The sequence below is a fragment of the Hemicordylus capensis genome, chromosome 2, assembly GCF_027244095.1.
Source record: "Hemicordylus capensis ecotype Gifberg chromosome 2, rHemCap1.1.pri, whole genome shotgun sequence".
NCBI classification, from domain to species: domain Eukaryota; kingdom Metazoa; phylum Chordata; class Lepidosauria; order Squamata; family Cordylidae; genus Hemicordylus; species Hemicordylus capensis.
In genome coordinates, this window is record NC_069658.1 from 424927379 (window position 1) to 424939936 (window position 12558).

The 12558-nt window shown below is 53.1% G+C and overlaps 1 protein-coding gene across 13 annotated transcripts in view; it reads right to left on the reverse strand.

The window, feature by feature from the left end:
• The window catches only part of RBMS2 (RNA binding motif single stranded interacting protein 2), a 97506-nt gene that overhangs the window by 8909 nt on the left and 76039 nt on the right, over nucleotides 1-12558 (reverse strand). For all 13 annotated transcript variants that reach the window (XM_053301556.1, XM_053301555.1, XM_053301558.1 and 10 more), the window contains 8 exons: nucleotides 9258-9337; nucleotides 7821-7930; nucleotides 6955-7001; nucleotides 6680-6773; nucleotides 4389-4439; nucleotides 3726-3836; nucleotides 3545-3625; nucleotides 1457-1543 (listed from right to left, as the gene is read on the reverse strand). In XM_053301556.1, coding sequence (XP_053157531.1) covers nucleotides 1463-1543; nucleotides 3545-3625; nucleotides 3726-3836; nucleotides 4389-4439; nucleotides 6680-6773; nucleotides 6955-7001; nucleotides 7821-7930; nucleotides 9258-9337 — 655 coding nt within the window. In that variant the 3' untranslated portion in view covers nucleotides 1457-1462. The remainder of the gene's footprint in view (nucleotides 1-1456; nucleotides 1544-3544; nucleotides 3626-3725; nucleotides 3837-4388; nucleotides 4440-6679; nucleotides 6774-6954; nucleotides 7002-7820; nucleotides 7931-9257; nucleotides 9338-12558) is intronic.

Consider the following 12558-nt stretch of genomic DNA (forward strand, 5'->3'; position numbering starts at 1 on the left):
TGTAAAAGAAAGAAAAAGAGACCTAAGCCCATGCAAAATGCCTTTCCCTCTCCACCAACTAACAACTGCAGCCTGTCCCCATACAGTGTGGCCAGCTCCACACATTACAATTTCTGCAGGTAACACGGGAGTTATGCTTGCATTTCCCATAGCAAACAAGGAAAAGGCAGAGGAGTAATAAATGCATGCACATACATCTTTCTTCACCTGCATATGTGCACTTATATTTCCTTATAAGAGGGATTCCCAGATGTTGACTACAACTCCCATCATCCCCAGCTGCAATGGGGTTGGGGATGATGGGAGTGCAGTCAACAACATGTAGGAATCCCCTGATGCAGGGAACACAGATGTTCACAGTGCTACAGAAATTGTAATGTGCAGCAGTGCGCTTTGAATTAATTCCAGAGTGGCAGCCGTGTCGGTCTGTTGGAGCAAATGCAGAAAATAGTCTGATGGCACCTTAACCCTGAACAGATTTATTGTGGCAGAGTCCAGTTCATCAGGTGCAGGAAATGTTATCTGCAACCAGCATATATAGCAAAGTATCATTGTACCTGCGTACAGTACTTCCCTCTAGCACAAAAACTTATGCCATCATAAATTGGTTTGCTTTTAAGGTACCACAAGACCTCTTGTTGGCCTTAGAAGGAAGGAGCTGGCCTGGGGCTCCCAGGCAGATCTGAAGCCAGCAACCCTCTGGTTAGAAATTATGCACGGCCTACAGCTCCCTCGACAACATTGTGAGAACACAGGCTGAGAGGATGAGTCCTATATTGACTCAGAGGAGTCCCACTGAATGAGGCATGGCCTTACTTGTCCTTGTCATTTCAATGGGACTCTTTTGAGGGATCTTCCTCACCACCTACAGCACCGTCCCAAACATCTGGGATTGCACTCACTGGAATCTCATGGTACCGTATTTGATGGAAGTACCCATTCCCAGCTATCTGCCTATCCCTCAAAAAAGCCCGGGGGCGGGGGGGGCGGGGCGGCCCTGGATCCAGTTCTGACACAGGAGACTCTTCTCAGTCACTCCACACACCATGATGGGGACTGCCTGCAAGTATCTCTCCTTAGTACCAGTCTCAAGTGCCATCTTAATATCTGACTGGGCAAAGCCACCGCATGAGGAGGGAGAAAGAACTGCAACATATAGGGTCAGCTCCTGGTCTTTGTGAGCTCCTGGCCATCAGTGGGCCCTCAACAATCCCCTTTTAAATTGCTTGTCTCTCCCCACTTTGAAGTGGGTGCCTCTGACTTCAGAGTGGATGGCAAGGAGGGGAGGGGGATGACCCGGCTCAAAGCTCTGTATCAAGAGGGTTGAACTTCCCTGCTACTCTGGGCAGGTCTCTTCTAGACCTGGCTAGTGACCTAGAGACTGGCAGAAGCTGGCAGCAGACCCCTGGCGGAGAGAAGGGCCACTCCTGACCCCACACCAGCCCCACTGGCTTACCTGTTGTTACTTGTTGTACTGATACGAGTAGGCAGCATGATCCGATGGGGACTCCACTGTCACGTGGCTCTGCTGGCCACTGTTCTCCTGTGACAAAAGACCCCGGGGGAGCATTGAGAGGGCAGGTTTCTTTTTCTTCCCCAAACCTTCCAGACCCACTAAGCTGAGCAAAGTCAAGTTGATACATGCCTGAGTAGGAAGACTCTTCCATTCACAGTTTCAAAAGCTTAAAGTACTCCGACTCGGGCGAGAGGAACTGGGAGCTCCGTCGGGCTTCTGGAGCTGCCCTGATCCCAAGCACAGCCTGCCCCCTCCCCGTGTCGTTGAGCTCTCTCCAGCACAAGCTGAGACACAGACCAAGGGCTCTTCATCTTTCTCCCTCAGGAGGTCAACAGCGGCAGATGCTTGGGCAGAGCCTTCCCCTTATTATGGTGGGACTCAGCTGCCGACTCCCACTTGCCTATGTCCTGGCTCACCCACAGACAAAAGGAGGAGGAAATGCTGTGACAGCCTCCAGTGCTGCCCTCACTGGGGAGCAGAGGGTGAAAGGGCCCTTAGCCTTAGTGAAGCAGTTCGCTACTCCAGTGTTGCTGGCCCTCCAGTCCTTGCTCGGCTCAAAACCAGGCCCTAGGCTACTCAAGGTGGCCTGGTGGGAGATTTGGCGGGAGGCATATTTTATGTTTCCTAAAGCTAGAGGGCGGTAGGGGGAAGAAAATTTCACCAAGGTCTGAAAAGTCCTGACAATAGTGGCGGTGGGATCCAGGAATCAAGCTTCCTTCCTCCCATGCACACAAACACTGTCTTTTTTCATTGTGGCTGGGGAGACGATTCAGAAGACATGGACTAGAGCGTGAAACCTGGATTTCCCCATCCATCTCCTACTGGCCCATCTCTGAGGGCTTCAAGCACACATACACAAACAGTGCAATAAGGGTGAGCAAAAAACTGGAAAACTCGGTTTGTCTTGAATCGAATCAGACTCGCGCTGAACCCGATTCGGTTTTGTGCACACCGGAGCCAGTCCCGGTTTGGTTCGTGGTTGAAGTGATTCAGGCCTGGCACGAGTGGGGCAGAAAAATTGTTTTTAAAAAATGGTGACTTAGCACCGCTGAGACTTTGGTAGCCTTGAGGGACGGTGCAGTGGCCATGGGAGGCTCTCCGGCAGCTCCCCCTCACCCCACTGGCCTCCCCCACCAGGTCGATTCGGCCCGGTATGCATGTATGGCAACCATTGTGGGGGGGGGGGGGCACATGCACTCTGGCTATCTGCATGACCTGGGTCATGCAGATGGCTAGAGCGCATGCATGGCAGCCCAAAATAATGGCAGCCGTGTGCACACGCAGGCTCAAAACAGCCCCCAAAGGGGCCAGAACAGCCTGGGTGGAGACCAGCAGGGGGAGGGGAGCTGCCAGAGATCTCCCTAGGCCACTGCAGCACCCCCTGAGGCCTCCAAAATCTCAGAGGCAATGGGTCACCTTTTAAAAAAAAATATTGTAATGCGAATTGGGTTCGAATTGGGCTCGAACCGGTTTGGCTAAACCTCAAGCTGAACCAGGCTTGGTTTGGTTCAAGGTTGAGCCTTTGAGCCAAACCAGTTCGAGCCGGCTTGACCACCCCTGCTGTGCAAGATAAAAAGTCCCTGCATAAAAAGGTACATCACGCAACCCAATGGTGGTAGCGTGGCAGGGTATATATCAGTGAAGGAAAAGAGGGAAGACATTGAGGCAAAGACCACAAGAACAGGCATCTCAGTAATGGTGTGCTGAGTTCTATTTGACTGAGCCCAACATCTGTCAAGTCAGTGATTCTTCTTCAGGGGCATGGATTAAACCAGGACTGCACAACTTCGGCCCTCCTACAGATGCTGGCCTACAACTCCCATAATTCCTGACTCTTGGCCACTGTGGCTGGGAATTATGGGAGCTGTAGTCCAAAAGCAGCTGGAGGGCAGAAGTTGTGCAGCCCTGGATTACATGCCTGCTGTCCTGTCTCAGTGTCGCTGTCATACATTCAGCTCAAACAAATATATTTTCAGTATATCATGGCGCAGGCAAGTACAAGTGGGAAAAGCCGAGAGGGGTTCTTACCTCAACTGCAACGCTAGAGGAAGGCACAGGTGTGTACTGGGGGATGTAGGCTCCTTGTATAGCTGCTGCCGCTGGCATATACTGGAAGAATGGAGGAAGAGGAGAGATCAAAAGGGTCACAGGCAGGACGGGCACAAGTCTCACAGAGAAGGGGAGTGCGAGGAGGAAAAAGCATCCTTACCGTGCCAGCACTACTGAGGGACAGGTGGCCCAGCTGCTGGGTTAGCGGCCCCATCATGGAGGTGGGCTGGATGGAAATCGCATGGTCCATAGCAGGTGTCAGTACTGTCCCCTGCTCAGCAACAACACGGGGGGGGGTGGAGAGAGAGAGAGAGAGAGGTGGAGCAATGAAGGAAGGGATGTGTTGGTAAAGGATAGCTGGACTAGGGGCAATTCATGGCAGAGGACTCTGGTGCCAAATAATTCCATTTCCCAAAGGGCAGGCTACTTAGGAAATGACCTCAGAAGATTCCTGCATGGTTTTCTGAAAGTGAGATGTAGTGAACAGGAAATGCCAATGATTGTGCTGTTAATGCAAGACAGGAGATGTCTCGACCTCCACTCTGGCCTTTGTCGCTTCTGAGTTGTGTGTGCAGTGGGGAATACTCTAGCATCCTAGACCAGAGTGGGGCAAGAGTTTCAAGGGACAGGCCATCTTCTCAAAAGAGGCTTAAACCACTTTTGGCATTTCTTGCATTTAGGAAATAAAACTGAGATATACATCTGATGGAAGACAGGCTCTCCTGCTTTCTACCCTGCATTCACAAGTGATAGCATGCCACAAAATCGCTTGTGAAAATACCCTTGGACTCCAGGTGGACAGTTTGGGAGGAGGGGGTCTCACCGTGGGCTGCATGAGGTACGACTGATGGTGCATCCACGACGGGCTGTGAACCTAGGAAGAAGAGTGCAGGGATAATCCTTTTGAGCTTCGATACTGCATATTGCATAGAGATACATATTCTCTCAACCATGCTTACAACAGACCTGGAAGGTAGGTCAGTGTTCATATCCCCCATATCACTACTTAGGGAGGGGCTGAGAAAGAGTGGCTGGCCTGAGGCCCCCGAGGAAGTGTGAGGCTAAGCTGAGCTCTGAACCAGGGATTGCCTGGTTCACAGCTCACACACTTCAGGCAAAATCCGATGTGATGAGAGCAGGAGACCCATTGGTTCAAACCCAGATCTGCCTCACTCACTCACAAAGCTCTTGCTAGAGCAAAAGGCGTGCACAAGTGAGGAGGGCTGAAACCTCCTCACAGCACCTGCTTACCTCCCAGGAGCCTCTCCAATTGGGGCAGGCCACCTCTCAGTACAGGAAACCCTCGAATATTGCGGAAGCAACGGTCCATAAAAGTTAATACAGCTGACCTGGAAAATGGGGCTAGGTTCCTGGGATAGGGCCCTTTAAGCAGGGGCGGTCACCACTGGGTGACTGTGCGCAATGGAAACAGGCTGCCCAATGGGGCCCAGGCCCGGGGTGTTGCTGCCACTGCTAGCCTCTGCCTGCATGCCTCCCTCAGTCCTTGTCGCTGCTGGTATAAAGAGCTGGCATGCAAGCTAATGACGCCACCGCTGACACATGCCAGCAGTGGTGTAGCCAGCAGATTGGCAGCCCATGTTCCGCCCCCTGGGCACGCGCCAGTAACATTCGTACGCTCAATGACACATGCAAAAGGGGAGTGGCCAGGGCTCTGGAGAGCCCATGCGAGCTCCCCAGAGCTCATTTCCAGCCAGAGTTGGCTGGCTGGCTGCATTTATTTCCCTTCTGGCTGGGAATGCAATCCAGAGGGCTGGGACGGCCCTCTGGTGATTGGGCCATGCCCCGCTTGTGCGTGACATCACACCCAAGGAGGGCTCCGGTAGCCCTTTTGATTGGCGGCCCGAGTTCTTTGAACCCTACCACTCAATGGTGGCTCTGCCTCTGCATGCCAGGCAATGATGTCATTAGCCCACATGCAGGCTCTTTGCCAGCAGAGAGAAGTTGGAGAGGCATGCAGGCAGCTGTAGAGGCAAGTGTGTCACCGGGTAGTGAGTGGGTGGAGGCTGGTGGTAGCAAGGGCAGCCAAAATCTAGCCATGGGTCACTGTATATGTCACTACACTAGTGCCTTTAACTTTTAAATTCCCAACCTCACTACAGAAAAGCGACTGCAGGCTTGGGGATAACCCCTTTAACTTTTAAATCCCAACCCTGCAGTCATGTCTCATCTGAGAAGTGGCCTGGGCTGTTCATTCACTAGGGATGTGCACGAACCAGTTCGCAGGCCATTTTGGTGGCCTGTGAACCGATTTGCTGGTCCGGTGGTCCGACGGATCGTCGCCAGGGGGGTGTTGCTTTAAGGGCGGGGGGGGTGTATTTACCCCTCCCAACGCTTTCCCCCCTCTGGCGCTCCAGTTTTAAGCAAAATCTTTGGGGCGGCAGCAGTCTTCCCTGCCACTCCTGTCCCCTTGTTTGCAAAATGCGGAAGTAACTTCCGCGCATGCGCCTGCAGCCGCACACATCACGCACATCACTGTGACATGTGTGGCGCATGCGCATGCGGCGGCAGGCACATGCGCGGGAGTTACTTCCGCATTTTGCAAACAAGAAGGGGGCGGGGGGGGCAGGGAGGACTGCTGCTGCCCCGAAGATTTTGCTTAAAACTGGAGCGCCAGAGGGGGGAAAGCGGTGGGAGGGGCAAGTACACCCCCCGCCCTTAAAGCAACACACACCCCTGGCATCAGACCGCACCTCCGCGGTCCGTGCACATCCCTGTCATTTATGGGGTTGAGGATCTAAAACCTAAAGGGTTTATCCTAACTGGGAAACCCTGCCAAAGACTAAAATCACCCCCCTCCTAATAACTAAATTTGTATGCCAGGAAGTTACTCATGAAAGGTCAAAACTGTGCAAGCGAAACCCACGAAGGGTCTACTGCATCTCTCTCTAAAGCAATTGTTCCATGGAATGTTGCTATGATCTTTGTAGTCTAGAAACAAATGCATGCATCCATCCATATGTACAGAGGCCGAAAGGCACACACTCAACCCTCCACCTCCTGGCAATTCCCCATAGAGCTGTTTCCTTCCTCCATCTCATCTGTCATGGCGGCACAGGTCCTAGGCTGCCTTCATCAGTATTAGGGGACAGGTACCTGGTAGGAGGAGACTGGTGATGGGAGATAAGGGGAGAGTGCAGTCTGGGCAATCATCCTATTAGGAGCCAGGCTGTAGGGCGTTGTGTAGAACCTGCAGTGGTGGAGAGCAATGGAAGAAAGAGTTAAAGCCCTGCACAGAGATGTACACCCTTTCCCCTATGCTCACATGCACAGGTTATTCTGCTAGGTCTCTTTCACAGCCATGACTGGACAGTCTGTTCCAATCGGCTTGAGTAGGATGTGAAGGCACAAGGGAGGCAGAAGGAACATACCCATTTTGTAGCGCCGTTGTGGGGTCATAGGTCAAGGTCATCCCACCCTGCATGGAAATATCAGACAGATTAAGGGCTAGTTCATACGAACACTACCTAGGGATGCTCACGTCAGGCAGTCTAGAAATATGATTCATAAATAAATACGTAGATGAAACCACGTCCTCCAGTCTGACCCACCAGGATCCCAACCTGATCCCACCAGGATCCCCAACCCACCAGGATCCCAACCAATCAGGAATGGCTTCTTTCTTTCGTACTGCTATCTTGTAAATCTTGCTTTCACTAGTGGAAAGATGGGGTCCACAGCCTACCTGGCAGGAAAACTGGTCCAGGCAGCCAACCCCATTAAAGAGAACTTTCCAGCTCTAACCCAGGCCTGTGCAACCTGTGGCTCACCAAGCCAAATGCAGCCTGCCAGCCGCATCTACAAATAGCAATAGCAATAGCAATAGCACTTACATTTATATACCACTCTATAGCCGGAGCTCTCTAAGCGGTTTACAATGATTTAGCATATTGCCCCCAACATTCTGGGTACTCATTTTACCAACCTCAGAAGGATGGAAGGCTGAGTCAACCTTGAGCCCCTGGTCAGGATCGAACTTGTAACCTTCTGGTTACAGGGCGGCAGTTTTACCACTGCGCCACCAGGGGCTCTTGCACCAGTAGCCTTGCCAGGCACCAGTAGCCTTGCCAGGTGCATGACCACTACCCTGTTCTTGCAGCTCTAGACAAGCTGCAAAAAGTGAAACCAGGAGGCTGACTGAGCCCATGGTGGGCCAGCAGACAGTGAATGCTCCTTCCTCGGTGGTTGCTGAAGCCCTCCTCCTTCCTATTGCCCCCCCGCCCCCGCCGCCACTTACCGTATCACTTTCTCGTGGCCAAGCCCGTCCATTCTGCACATATTTGCCCTGATTCTGGCGCTTCTTCTGGCCGCCATCAGCAAATTTGCAAAGCAATGGATCCGGAGGTGCTGCAAGGAGAGGGAGAAGGTGAGGCTAGCAGGGAGACTCTCTCTTGGACTTGGAGAAGACCTGGGCTGCTCTTTAGTCTTCAGTCCCAGCAACGCCAAAGCACTTCACTCCCAACCTAAAGGCCACCTCTTTCCCATTTAGTTGACATGCAGATGGCGCATGCACACACATGCCCATGCCCAAGCTTTCTCATAGCTCTGGCCCTGATTAACCCTCACCAATCTGCCCTACCCGTTGTGCTGACCTCTAACAGAAGCAGCAGCCAGCTCGGGCTGTGTCTCTTCCACCAATCCCATTTGGCTCATATGCCGCACAACAAGCCGCCTGTCTCAGCAGCGGATGAGCTTGCTGCTTTGGAGCCCCCTTAAACCTCAGCTTGCAGAGTGAGGAGGCTTTGCGACTACGAAGGTGTGCCTCCTCACCCTCCTGCCGTGTCCCTCAATGGGAATAAAGGGAGTAGGAGCGGGAGAGCGAGGACACACTCCTTAGTAGCCATGGAGCCTCCCTGTCTTCTCAAGCCTCACCCGTGAGGTTTGAAGGGGCTCAGAAGCAGCGAGGCTCACCTGTCAAGTGGCTCACTGCACTGTCTGGGAGCCATTAACTCGACTGCCCTGGCTGCTGGTCCTAAACATTTTCTCTTCTCCATGGAGAAGTTACTCCACCCCATCGTCTACACACACACACACACACACACACACACACACACACACACTCGTGTCATCCCCTCTCCAGGTGTTCTTCTGGTTCGAAGAGGTAATTAAAATTTATTTCTGGGGGAGAGTATGCCCCAGAAACCATCCTTGCAGCCTTTAGACCATAGGGCATGGCTCCTCGAACCAGAGGCTTATTTTGAGATCTGGCGCAGAGTCGGTCCAAATTAACCCTTTTGCAGTTGCTAAGGGGGCAGCAGGGTGGACTCAGCCCCTTCCAGTTTGATCCAAGAGAGTCTGTTGGCCCCGTGTGGATACGGTCCCACGATCATCCTCATTGGCACACCCAGGGTTAAACTGAACTGGCTGCCATTCTGACGGCCAATGCTGGCGCTCTCACCATAGCGATGCAGGGACAGAGCACCGCTCTTGCCCGCATCCAGCAGCTGCCATCATCGCCAACAGTGGTGTTCCATCTAGTACAGAAATCCAGGCTGGCATGCCACTCTTAGTCTTTTTCTGATCTCTATGGTTAGCCCCCTGGTGGTTGCTGGGCAACCATAAAAACCTCCCGCCCCAGCCCCCACCAGCATAGTCCATACACCCTGCTATGACTTTTGTTTTGGTTGCCAAGCCTTCCCTCAGCCACCCCACACCCAGCCGCAGCACTCCTTACCTGGGACCCCTGGGGGTGTTTTGATATATTTGCCATTGAAGTGGGTGATGATAGCTTCACACTTTTCTGTGGACTCCATCCTGGGGAAGAAGTGGAAAGAAACAATAACTGAAGCAGAAGGGTGGAGGCGGGGAGGAGTTGCACCTCCGTGGGTGGTGATGGCAGGGCTGAGCTTACAGCAAGACTGTAGGCCGCCTGCCTCCTGATCACCTGTTGGGAGGCTGAGGGTTATGTATTTATTTATTTAGATTTATATGTCACCCTACTCCCATAGGACTCAGGGCGGCTTACAAGCAATAACATACACAGCAACAAAATTCTATAAAATACATCTTGCATAACGTCATAACCCCAAACCCATACAGTACTCATTCCACATGACATAGTAACCATGGATTACAAGATCACTCTACGACCAGCTATCTCAGCGACTGAACACCTGACGGAACATTTCAGTCTTACATGCCTTATGGAAAGCCAACAGATCATGAAGAGCTCTGATATTATCCGGGAGACTGTTCCAAAGAGCCGGGGCCAACACTGAGAAGGCCCTGGCTCTCGTTGATTGCAGTTTAATATCCCTAGGGCCCAGGGGCGTAGCTAGCTCGCCGGCGGCCTGTGTGTGGCCGCGGTGGGCGGGTGCCCCGATAGCCCCGCCCCCTGCGTCTGACATCAGATGCAGGGGATAGCCACGCCCCCGCATCTGACATCAGATGCGGGGGCGTGGTCAGGCTCCCGAACGGAGCCTTGAGGCTCCGTTCGGGATCAGCTGCAGCTGCAGCAGCTTAACTGCTGAAGGGGCCACGCGGCCCCTTCGGCAGTTAGACGAAGGCTGGTGCTGCGTTCGCAGTGCAGCCTAGGAGCGGCTCTTCTGGGCTGCATTGCGAAGGCAGCACCAGTCTTAGCTCCTGAAGGGGCCGCACGGCCCCTTCAGGAGCTAGTTAGGCTGGTGCTGCATTCGCAGCACGCAGCCAGGAGCAATTCTTCCCTGCCTTTGCAGGGAAGAGCCGCTCCTGGCTGGTGCTGCGAACGCAGCGCCAGCCTTTGTTTAGCTCCCGAAGAGGCCGCGCGGCCCCCGCTCAGGAGCTAAACTACCGCCCCCATGTCTGACATCAGACGCGGGGTGTGTGTCGGGGCTGCTCTCGCGGCCCCTGATTGGCCACCAGCCCAAGTTCTTTGAACCCGTTGGCCCAATAGTGGCTCTGCCCCTGCTAGGGTCAGGGATCACCAAGGTATTACTTGTGGCCGATCTCAGGACCCAGAGAGGGACATATCGAACAAGGCGGTCCTGGAGGTATGGAGGGCCCATACCGTGTAGGGCTTTAAATGTTAAAGTTAATACCGTAAACCTAACCCGGGACTCAACCAGCAACCAGTGCAGCTGAATGAGCAAAGGTGTCAAACGTGCTCGCCAAGGCACCTTAGTAAGGACCTTGGCTGCTGCATTCTGCACCAGTTGTAATCTTTGAGTTAGGCACAGTGGCAACCCCACATAAAGCCAGTTGCAGTAATCTAACCTAGAAGTGACCATCATATGGATCACAGTGGCCAAATCCAGAGGGGACAGATAAGGGGCTAGCTGCCGTATTTGGCATAACTGAAAAAAGGCGTTTCGAGTGACCTCCATGATTTGAGCCTCCATATTCAAAGAGGTATCAAGAATCACACCCAGACTCTTCACTGTAGGCTGAGGCCTCAAACAAGCACTATCAAGGGTTGGTAATTGGAAACTCCCCCCTGACCTCTTTGGGCCTAGCCACAGAATTTCAGTCTTATCCGGATGAAGCTGTAGATGCCTTTGCTTCAGCCAGTCTACGACCGCCTCCAAGCACCTGGTCAGCTGGGCTATGGTGACCTCAGCCCTGCCATCCATCAGCAGAAAAAGCTGAGTGTCATCCACATTTTGATGGCACCCTAGCCCAAAACTCCTCACCAGCTTTGTTAAAGGCCGCATATAAATACTGAACAGCAAGGGCGAGAGAACAGCCCCCTGAGGGACGCCACATCTTAATACATGACATGAAGACCTCTCGTCGCCCATTGCGAAGGGTTGTTCCCTTCTTCTGGCAGGGCATCTGTGCCGACGTGTCAGCATTCCACCCTGCTATGTGGCAGGCAGGTCTCCTAAGGCAACACTTTCTCCTTCGCATAGGAGCAGGGACGGGGAAGTCCCAATGTGCTGAATTTCTGCTTGTCATGTACAGGAGCCCTGAATCGGGAGGGGTGAGCAGAAGGACGGCTGCCACCATCCCTAAAATTGAGCTGCCAGGGGAGTTTTTCTACTGTACCACTTGTGCTCTGTGTTTCACAGTTTAAAAGCAATTATGTGAGCACACCCATATGGACAAGCCACACAGGAACTGGTTGCCCATGTCTCAAAATCTAATCCAAGAGGAGGAAACAGGAGCTTGAGCCTCACAGATCCAACTTGGAAAAGTCATGCCCCCAGGTAGCATTTCCATAGGAGCACCTTTAAAACCGAATCGAAGAGTGCAAAACCTCCTACTGTGACTGGCCTGAAGAGCACAAAGAGCAACTGCGATCTGTTCAGTCTTGGAATGGAAGGCACACTTGGGCCCTTGTGGTGAGTAATGACCCTCGCCTGGCGGTCACAGGCATCTCTATGGCTGCAAGGAGCTGCCCCAATGTTGCCCTGGGTTTCCATCCTGCTGCGCTTTGATGACTGCACACGTGGATCTCCTGCAGGGATCACCGCCTCATGGTCCCCGCAAGCCTTAAACGCCTGAGGGATACACTCCCACAGTGGCAGGGCAGAGGGTAACTGATGGCTCCAGCAGCCCAGGTGGAAGGAGTATGAGGAGAGGCTTGGAAAGCAGAGGAGGACATGAGCAGCTGCCCCCGAGTAGGCCTGCCCTAATTTTTCTCCCCTTTCACCAGAAATGATACAAGTCCAGGGCTCCCAGGAATGAACAGTTAAGGAGCGCTCAACTGCCCCTGCTTCCACCCTAGGGAACAATGCAAACCCAGTGGCCCTCCTCAGGCATGCTGATCATGAGAAAAGCCCCCCCCCCACAAGGAATCAGGCCTTATCTGGTGAGAAATGGCAGCCTGGCAGCAGGGGGCATTGCAAGGCTGCACAAGAGAAGGACTTCACTATTTGAAGGAGAGTTTGTGGGGATCAAGCTGGCTGCAAGGTGTGTGAGCAGCTGAGGAACATCCTGGCCTCAGGGTAAGTCTGTGTGAGAGAACTTCTACCATCTGACAAACGCCTAGCCATGGAGCCTGGAGGCCTTTAGGGAAGACAATGTACACAGCTGATGGCCTGTTGCCACCTGAGGTG